This window comes from Arctopsyche grandis, chromosome 8 (assembly GCF_051622035.1).
Source record: "Arctopsyche grandis isolate Sample6627 chromosome 8, ASM5162203v2, whole genome shotgun sequence".
Taxonomy (NCBI): Eukaryota; Metazoa; Arthropoda; class Insecta; order Trichoptera; family Hydropsychidae; genus Arctopsyche; species Arctopsyche grandis.
The window spans coordinates 27,017,179-27,027,922 of record NC_135362.1 but is presented as its reverse complement, the minus strand read 5'-3'; the positions used below and the strand labels follow the sequence as shown (position 1 = coordinate 27,027,922).

At 37.1% G+C, this 10,744-nt stretch overlaps 1 protein-coding gene across 1 annotated transcript; it reads left to right on the top strand.

The window, feature by feature from the left end:
• The first annotated feature begins 6,763 nt into the window (after nucleotides 1–6,763).
• Nucleotides 6,764–10,103, top strand: LOC143916206 (TIP41-like protein). Its single transcript, XM_077437189.1, has 5 exons — nucleotides 6,764–7,065; nucleotides 7,284–7,463; nucleotides 8,051–8,264; nucleotides 9,457–9,615; nucleotides 9,697–10,103. The coding sequence occupies exons 1-5, from the start codon at nucleotides 6,869–6,871 to the stop codon at nucleotides 9,793–9,795; spliced, it is 849 nt and encodes a 282-aa protein (XP_077293315.1). The 5' UTR covers nucleotides 6,764–6,868; the 3' UTR covers nucleotides 9,796–10,103.
• Nucleotides 10,104–10,744: the final 641 nt, after the last annotated feature.

Here is a 10,744-nt window from a genome sequence, read left to right as displayed (position 1 = left end):
TAATCTATCCGTGTAGATTAGACTTAATACTATTCGTTCATTGCAGCTCATATGTACAATATCAACAAAAGGTTTTGGCTATTTGCAGGTACTATATCTGCAAATTATTGGCTATTTGCAGGTACTATATCTGTGAATTATTGGCTATTTGCAGGTACTCTGTGCTATTGCTCGGAGCTCTACGTCACTTCATGAGTTCGAACTAAATTTTAAGAGGTTTAAAACAAAATTTTAACAGTAAACACGCTGACAGTGACAGTTCACGCGCATGCACAGAAGCCAATAATTCGCAGATATAGTACCTGCAAATAGCCACAACCATATCAAAATGTATCGGTTGTAATATGTAATTTTTCGAAGTTTTGCCAATTTATCATTATTATTATATGAATTAGCAGAAGAAAAAATCACTGGACCAGTATTGTCTATTTTTTATCGTTTCGATTTGTATGTATTTTTACAAAAAAATAAAATAAAATAAAATATAAACTAAGGAGGTGCCATGTATAACTTATTCAGCATACATATATTTTGTAAGTTGTGATTCAATTACTGAATTCTTTTACGACCAAAAGTACTTAATAGTATATTTACAGAAGAAGACTCGATTCGAAGACTAAAATTTATAGGTTTTATTATTACATCTAACGGAAATAAACTTTTTATAAAGATAAGTTTTTCAAAAAGCTATAAAGAAACATTTACACTCTTCCAGAATTAAGGTAATTAATTAAACATTTTACAAATTATATTTATGAATTTAAATTTTTTCACTTTTATAGTGTGTTTACAAATTAAAGAAAAAGTCTTTTTTGTACTAACTTATTCTACATATAATTAATTTTATTACAAATAATACAACTGCAGCAAAAACTTATACATATTATAATATAATCTTCAAATATATATATTATTCTGTGTAAAATTTTTAGAATTTGCTGTTAGGATTGTAAACAATTTAATCGATTCTATGAATACTATTATTATTCATTATGGTATAAATAAAATGCAGTGGTAATTTTTATTCGTAGCATCAAAATAAAAAATTAAAAGCAATACATTTGAATTAACTTTCTGATTTATTTTTATTACATTCGAAGAATAGCTTATTATTTTGAAGGAGACGGATACAATAGTTTTGATACAACGAAACTAGAAATGTAATTATCACAAATCCGTCCTCCATTTTCCTTCAAAAATTAAAGGTCCAAAAATATACAAAACTACTGATGTTATTTTATTTTTTAAATACTGCATAAATTTCACTGCCTTTTTTTTAATTTCCAATCATACATAATTGAAAAAAAATAATATAAAAATAGATTTTAATATTCATGTCATTAAAATTTTTACCTAATAATAAAATTATTCATTTGTAGTCGATTTTTAATAATTATGCTTTTATTTAAAATCCACGCATAACATATGTATGTACATAATTTTCAATGCTTTATTTATTTATTGTAATGGTCATGTTATAAGTATTTTACTTACTTCATCGTAAAATATTATAGTGTATATATTAAAATATATTGACTGTTAGATATCTTTGATAGATATTTATTGATTTTCAAAAAAAAAAATAATAATGCATAATACATATATTTTATTTTGGTTTAACAAAATAATGAAACATTAAATATCGATAAATTTAATAAATTCAAGCATAAAAATCTCCAAATTCATTAAAATAAAATCGTATTATACCTGTGTGGTCACTGTACGTACAATCGGAGATGTTTTACGATCATTCTTTGTATGTTGTTACTCTAATTGCTTATTAAAAATGTGTGCGCATAGAGTTAACAAACTTTGAAAAAAAATAGATTTAATTAAATACTTTAGGTACAAATTTGTATATCTGATAAAGATGAATGCTCATTATGTGAAAGAGCAAGAGAGAAAGAGTTACTCTGAATTTAAAACACTGCCATTTATTTAAAGGCTAATGTAATCTTTAAAATACAATAAATGTGTGTTATGTGTAAGCATGATTATTTATTATTAAATAACGATGATTATTTTCGTATTTTTTAATTTACCTTTTCATTTTATCAGTAATTTTGAATGTATGTATATTCTATGAATTCATAATAAATATTTATTGTATCGTGGATATGGTTTTATTATTATCGACAACAACTGACAATAATTATATAATAAATGTACATATACATATATATGTAACTATACTCAAAAGATTGTCCTCAACATGTCGTATGGTTGAGCCCTTATTGGAATAAGTTACCAACTCTGGATTTTTATGCGTAGTATTACAAATAAGCAGGGCTTTTTTCCCATGTAACGCAGCGAAACGGCGTTCCGGTACCTTTTTTCTCAGCATTTTATTTATGTTTCAAACGAATATTCTATGGGGCGTATGTAGTGAAACGACGGAATTGTTAAGGCACGACTTTTTGATGTGATGGGCGGGAAGAAAGTAAAGTAGCAACAGACTAACATGGCCGAGTTGGTGCCAACTCGTAGGATGGTGACTGAAACTCGACCATGTCGTATATCCGCCATAATTCTATATAATATAATTTGAATATAATCTTTTCTAATAAAAAAAACTTGACAATAAGTGAGGCTCGGTCCACCCGCTCCTTCCTCTCATTTGGTTGCTCTTTGCGAGTACTTTTGTATTGCCGTGCCCTGAATTAACTCGACTTTTACCTGATGAAATACTCCGACATATACTGTCTGGTTCGCATATAATTTTGGACGGTTGGGCAGCGTACGGAAATATTCCGAATTCGGTAAAAGTGATTATAATTTCGTGGTTCCAAATGATAGTGAAATACATACGCAAAATGTGGAAAATATGTGGATGCGTGTGAGAAGAACGACAAGGCGTCAATTTAGCACAACGCGTGCCCGTTTTGATTCATATTTAGATGAATTTGTATTGAACCACAAACGAATGCGTGTATATTCCATTCGCAATATGTGGAATATTTCCGTACGCTGCCCAACCGTCCGAAATTATATGCGAACCAGGCAGTATATGTCGGAGTATTTCATCAGGTAAAAGTCGAGTTAATTCAGGGCACGGAAATACTAGAGTACTCGCAAAGAACAACCAATGACAGGAAGGAGCGGGTCGACCGAGCCTCGCTTCCGAGCCCAGATGGTCCGCCCTGTCGAGAATTCCGACTTTTACCGATGAATGGCTGGAAATGATTATAGTAATTTATTTATTCATAGTTTTAGACCAGTGGTTCTTAACCTGGGTTCGATCGAACCCCAGGGGCTCGGTGAGTCAATCCCAGGGGTTCGGCGGAAATTCAGCAGAGCCAGGTTCAACAGAAACTCTTCAGAACAACAACGCTTTCAACGTTTTGGTGTCAACAAATGGTAACGTACCCTGTTATTGCTAAGAAAGCTCTAGATATTTTCATACCGTTTGTTACAACATACATATCTTTGCGAGCAATCCTTTTCGAGGATGCTGGACATAAAAACGAAGAAAAGGAACAGACTTTGTTGCGAAAATAACATGAGAGTGGCACTTGCCAAGGTGAAGCCGCGCATTTCTGAACTGATCTCTGAAAGGCAACAGGAGAAGTCACACTGATTTGCAGTAAATATTCATTATTATGTTTTTGTTTTTGTGTGAAAATCATGTTTTAATGGTTTTGTTCTTTGAACACAGTGATATTGTTGCACGGTTCATTTTGTGCACCAGTAAAATATATACCTATGTTTTGAATTTGAAAAAAATCATATTTTATTTTTCCAATTAAAGGGGGCTACAGACGCTCCAGATTATCGGACCGGAATTCGTTGCGAGAAATTATGCAATTTTTCTTTCGATAGAACTGAAATGGTAGGGGCCTACAGACGCTCCGGCCGCGTCTCCGGAATGCGTGCGATGGTACGACTTTAACGTCAATTCTCAGTAGTGATCGGCATCTTTATTAGCAAAAGGCTCTATTTATTTCAATTTATTCAATAGTTTGTTATATGCCGCATCTTTTTTATCACGATCATGGTATTCCTTGGCCTTAATTTGTCAAAGGCAGTGGCGTAGCTACCGCGCCCGCAGACCCCGCATTGCGGGGGGGGCGCCGAGACCTGGGGGGCGCCATGAAGCGCGCCTTTTTCACTGATTTTTTAATTTGTTGCGTAATTTTTTTGAAAACTTCTATTATTTTTCAACCTATTTGTACTATATGTGTATGTTCTATATGTATATACATACATTATTATACATATTTTGAATTCATCCTCATTGTGTAATTGATCTATGCCAATAGAGCTAGAAGATTTTTACCATCTTTTGAACGTCAGTGCCACTTTTCAACCTATTTGCTGAGAATTCTCTCTTATTCTTGTATATATTTTTTAATGTGTAAACAATAAAACAAAATTATATGATAAAAACCAATAAAATTTATAAATTTTTCGCTGTCACCATTAACAGGTGGGAAGTTTTTAAGGAAAATTCACCATCAGTTACTTTTGTGGCGGCTCGCTTATACGACATGGTCGAGTTTGGTTGCCTTCCTGCGAGTGGGAACCAACTCGGCTGGGTTCGGAGAGCTACTACTCACTCGGTCTTCAGCTGTCATATAATAAACACGTGCATTAACATGCCAGTCGTCTCATTCGTTCATCCTCCATACTGGTGACCCCCGACATCGAGCCACGCAGCCTCGATCAATTTCAACATGCCGCTCATCCCTGCCTCGCCGAGCCAGGCTACCAGCTACCCGCCGCGCCCCCATCGCCATCAACACGCGTCGCGGCCCGCGGGTGACAATAAACGAGCAGACACGGCTACCTACCTATCTACCTATCGACTGGAGTCCAGCCACAACGTCGATGACAGGTGCTTTAAAAAATGGGGGAGCGAATGAGACGACGATCTTGACAGCTGGATGTGGAGTCATGCGCGATCCACTACACATAGAACGGTCATCCAGCACCACAAGACATACACCACCTCAGCACCATCATCATCATCATCATCAAGGCCCCGTCCGTCCCCACGAGCGTCGTCACGCCGAGACGGGCGGTAGCGCTACAACACCTCCACGAGCCACAACGACTCACGGTCCAGCTCGGAGTATCATCAACCACATCGATGCCCCTGCCGCCCCCGCCACCCCACCAACCGACATCAGCCTCGGAAGAGCGGCGCCGCCGCAGCATCGCATCGCATCGGCGCGACCATCGGACCACCCACCGTCCTGCTCGCGACGTCACCGCCCTCGAATCTACCGACCATTCAGGGCGGTACACCTATGTACACAGCGGATGACCCACGTCGACAATTTTTTTTCTCCCCACGTAATAATTTTTTCTCTTTGTGTAACAATAATTTTTTTCTTTTGTAAAATTTGTTTCTTTGTAATTTTGGTATCGCTGATGCTGGGGGGGGAGTGATGTGGCGGCTCGCTTATACGACATGGTCGAGTTTGGTTGCCTTCCTGCGAGTGGGAACCAACTCGGCTGGGTTCGGAGAGCTACTACTCACTCGGTCTTCAGCTGTCATATAATAAACACGTGCATTAACATGCCAGTCGTCTCATTCGTTCATCCTCCATACTTTAAACAGATTGTGCATTGCTTGTTGGTCATCCAGATTAAACTATTAATGCACTTCGAAATATAGGTACATATACCGATACGTAAAAGAGGTATAAATTATTAATTTGGAAAGTTATTTTGCTGTAAGTAAATAATATGAATATATGAGGGGGGGGGGTGCCTTAAAATATTTTGCGGAGGGGCACCAGGAATTTACGCTACGCCACTGGTAAAAGGCAAGGAGAATCTCGATATATAGAGATAAATTCTTCTAAAATTTCCTTCGACATGATAATTGTCGAAGAAATTCGCGCAAGAACGACACACAGAACAGCGGAAGTCGGATGACTAATAAACCTTCTCGAGGTTAGCAACAACAATAGTAAAAAAAGAGGTATGTAATAAAAAACAAAACACGCACGCTGGGTTGGGCTGGGCTGGGAGAGGGGGTATCCACCGTCCGGCAACAGTACAGAATTTGGTTCGACGTCCGGCCAGCCGAAAAAGTTTCAATCTGACGATGAATTCACCTACACACGTTCCAGCCTGCGTCGACATCGATCGCCGGACCGACGGCCGGTCCAATAATCCGGAGCGTCTGTAGCCTCCTTAAGAAGGGTTAGGTGAATGCGCAGAGGGAGCTGGTCGGCTTGGGAGGCCTTTGCTGCCTCCGTGATCGGGGAGAAGTTGCAGTCCGAAAGGGAAAGGAGACGCCAGGAGCCTGCTTCTGAGTCGTAGGACTCGATAAGAGCACCGCGACCTGAGGTGGGTCTCTGCCGTCTCCTGTGTGAGCGCATTGCGCAAGGCCAGCTGCTGCCTGGTAATGCTTAAGTCCGGCAGCAGCTGAAAGAGAGAGGGGTTTTTAGTGAGTAAGAATCTCAACCCCCCTGGAATTCGGGCCGGGGGGGTCTATGCAAAGTTTACCCCTCTCACGAAAAAAAAAAAAAAAAAAAGGTGAATGCGCATATGAAACTGGTGGGGTTCAGTCCAACAAGGTTAAGAACCACTGTTTTAGACCATTGTGGCATAACGGAAAGAACCTAATGCACCACAATGGTCTACATAAAAAAATACAATTAAAATTCAAAATTCAAGTCAAATTCGCTTGATTTTTAACGAGCTTCCAGTTCCGCTATTTTATCTATTTTATCAAGCCCATGTGGCAGCTAAAAACCAGAAAAATACCGATCGCCAAAATAGGTTTTTAGATTGGTAAGTTTGAAAAGTAGTTAAGTTGGCAGTACCTCCTATCGGCGTGTTTGAAAGAAGCAAACGTCAAGCAAGAGTGATAGGCCGTGTCTGGACCAAATATCTGGTGAATAATTGTTTCAGTATGGAATCGGCGAGGATGTGCGCCGTGGGATCTGGAGCCGTAGACATTCCTCGTCTTCCAGCGGGAGATTCGGCCGCGAGTGTCGGTCCGTGGCGTTTCTCAGCCAGCCGCTCCCGCATCCTCGCCTCGGCCTGTTCTCATCCCGACCAACACTGTCAACCCACCGACGACTATGACTCTCTCTGCCAACTCTGTCGGTACGTTTGCCTTCAATCCACCGTCACTTCCATCGACCAACTTCGAATATAGACTTTGAACTAATGCCTATACTCCGAATGCCATGATATACCTTATGTTGATCTTGTATATATAATGCTATGTATTTTATATGGGATTTTTAACTGCTTGAAAATCACTGTCGCTTCAAATAAATGACAACAGTTTTTTAATATATTTTATTAAATTTTGATTTCAGATATTATAAAATATTGCAATTCCCACACATGCCAGATATGGTGTTCCCCGACAACATCCTCTCGCTTGAATATTCGAAAGGTGGCCGTATTCAGTTCACAGCATTGGACGCGATGAAATGCATCGATATAACACGACTGCCTATACAAGTCGCATGCGCCGAAGAATGGCAAGAGTCGAGGTTAACATATACTAATATACATTATGACATATCATTAGATGGATCCAGTGTTTAACCCTTTGCCCGCGGCAATAAATATAGCGAACAAGTCCTGTACGCGGCATCTTTTTCGCGAATTTGGCAATCGAGTTTTCGACCTTAAATACAGATTTTAATATTTACTCAAGTAACCAGATATGTTAATTAACAATTTAAGTATTATTTTAAACAATAAAATACATAATATATCTCGTAGCTTTGGCTTAATTGTCAAATAATCATTCTTCATACAATTGAGACGTATCGTCTCTATCGTATGAAGATGTGACGTCATATAAACGAGGTTTCAGTATGGTTCCACAAAAAACTAATTTTGACTGGTATATATTAATTTTAAGCTAATTGAATAGATGGCATTCAACTCTCAGTAATATATTCAACCAATTTTGAACCTTAAAACGGTTGAAATAGGCGCATATAAGCCTCAAAATCCCGTGCAAAGTTCATAAATTCTATGGAAGAGAGCCCCGCTACAGACTTGTCGCCCAAAGCTTCCATAGAAGACGGTCGCGGGCAAATGGTTAAAAGAAAGCTAATGTACGTTTCAGATCAGGCACAGATCAGAAAATAAAACCCTTCGATTGGACGTTTATTACTGATTACAAAGGCACACTGATCGATGGGTTGGAGTTGACGTCGACGTTGGAAAAAATCAATATGGAACTTTTGAAGAAGAGAGAAAAGATTTTATTCTATGAAGACATATCATTATATGAAGATGAGTTGCATGATCACGGTGTAGCATCATGTTCTGTAAAAATTGTAAGAAATTGGGGTTTTACCGTGATATAGACAAATGTTCGATATGACGAGAAGTGACAGAAATATGTATGTAAATGAATGAGAAGTATGAAAGATGGATAAGAAAAGTGCTCAAATGGTAGTCAAAAAAGTGTGTAAAAGAGATCATAAATATGATTTACGTTCTTGTTTCCTGTGACTGTTGATATCCTTGAACAACGGGTCATCCAAAATGTTTCGTCAAGTTATATTTTGGAATCTTTAAATAATTTCCATGTTAGTGTTGCTGGCCGATTTTCACAGTTGTACCCCATACAACATTATATGTATGTTTCAAGATGGTCTTATATATTTAAAGTTTGTTCCCCGTGGTCAGTGTTGAATTCATTCCGATTTATTTTTCAGTTTTATTCTTCATTGTGAAGATCACATTGACAGGCTTTTGTTCGTTTGCTTGTATTCTCCCAAGGTTTAGTCACTTTTTGATTTTATTCAGGTTATCTTGCAAATAAAATGAGGCTATTTCAGGATCATTAACGGAACTCAGTAAGTGCCAGAACAAAGGGTACGCTGGAGTTCTCAAACCGGGGCGAATGCGTGCGTAAACAATAGACTCGCCGAGGTAAGCCTTTAAGTGCCTAGATAATAAGCACATTAATGGATTGGGGAAGCTATGCTGGGCAATTTGTCCTTTATAAGGAGGTACACACGGTAGATCTGATTATTCTGGTGTGAGCGGTGGATCCGTGTGGACCTCTTGAATCGTTGAGTAGCTGCTATGAAGTGACTTTGGCCTTTCATTTGGATCCTGAACCCACCTCTACGCAACAGTATCAAGTAGACATTATATGGCGTTTCTTTTTTGACTTAGTATCCAGTGTGCCAAACCCTTTTGAAAGCTTGACTAATATCAAAGAAGACAGCCGAACAGTACTTCATTTCGTGTAGATTCATGTTTATCGTGTTCGTCCCGTGTTCATATAGGAAACTTAATTAATGGTTATGAATTACTTCTCTTTTTTGAAGAATTAACTAGTAAGATGAGTGGATTAGATAAATAAAATTTGTGAAGCTACATAGATGAATGTTACTCGGAGCATGGATGAATAGAAGCGTGTTGCAAATGAATATATCCGATATTGGATGATGAACGGTTTAAAATAGTGATATTATTAATGATACATTTTACTATTGTTATTCATTTTGATTTTAGAGAGTCATGCCATCCTGTTGGTTCGTTCTACTTCGATACTTTCTCAGAGTTGACGATGTATTGTCTCAAATCAATGATACTAGAATGTTTTACGAGTTGGATTCGCCACATATTCTCGTCGAACACACTTCTAGGAACGGTGATTTGGCCAGTTTAAAAGTAACATTATTTATATGAATGAATCTCATACGTTTAAATGCTATATAATGTTTATTCATATTTTAAAAAATTATTTTTCAGTTGCCGCCACACGTTGTGACCGATCCTAACGAGCTGGCTCAACGTTTGCCTATAACGTCACAATCTCTAAATAAAATAGTTTTACCGACTTCTAGGTGAAGTTTATCGACGGCTCAAACTTTTCATAGATGCTTCGTTGTTAAATTTACATTCGAACTTTTTGTCGGAGGTGCTATTTTAAGCAAGTGCATCTATTCACTCGAAATCCTCTGTAAATTCAGCAGAAACTTGTTGTTGTCGTTATAATTTAACAATCCATTTTAGTGTATTATTTTACATTGCATTATTTATTATTTGATTGATTATCGATCTACTGTATAATATCATACATTGTAAATTACAGATGACATAGATAATACCGTTTTGTATTCTGAGTTTTACAAGATAAAATGATACTTTGGTTATTATTCGTATTTTTTCTACAATTCCTATTCCTCGTGTGATACATAGTCGAATGAGTAACAATTAAATACGTAATTTGGAAATCGATTTGACTTTCGCTGAGGTTATCTAATCGTCCAATGTTAAAAAATATACACGGTAGATGAAACCTAAAGGAGATAATCTATTTGATTTTATCTGCAGACGTTAATAAAACATTCATATATCTAAGATTTTTGAAAAAAAATTTATTTGTATACTCATTTGTTTCAAAGAAAATTCTAAAAGAATTGTTCTAATAGTAAATATGTATAATTACACTATTCGACAAATGACGACTTTTTATTGGTTCAGAGACGAGATATGACTTTTTTTATAGATCTATGCCCAGTGAACATGAATCTGGTAATAAAAAATGTTGATTGGTTCGAGATTCGGAGATATATGTGTTTTTTAAATCGCGTGATTTTTCTATATCTTGGTGTTGTTCGGTCGATGTCTCAAAATCTGTCAATTTTCTGTTCAAAATGAATATTGGAATCTATAGTTGGGTATGTTATCTGTCATCTGTAGTACTTTTCAGCTTTCAAATCTCTCCAATCTGACATCGACCTAACAACACCAAGATATAGAAAAATCGCGCGATTTAAAAAACACATGTATATCT

Excerpts from the sequence above, each read along its gene's own strand:
- LOC143916206 (XM_077437189.1), top strand. The coding sequence starts at position 6,869 with ATGGAATCGGCGAGGATGTGCGCCGTGGGATCTGGAGCCGTAGACATT. Across the intron at positions 7,464-8,050 it reads GAAGAATGGCAAGAGTCGAG|ATCAGGCACAGATCAGAAAA; the intron begins GTTAACATATAC and ends TGTACGTTTCAG. Across the intron at positions 9,616-9,696 it reads GTGATTTGGCCAGTTTAAAA|TTGCCGCCACACGTTGTGAC; the intron begins GTAACATTATTT and ends ATTATTTTTCAG.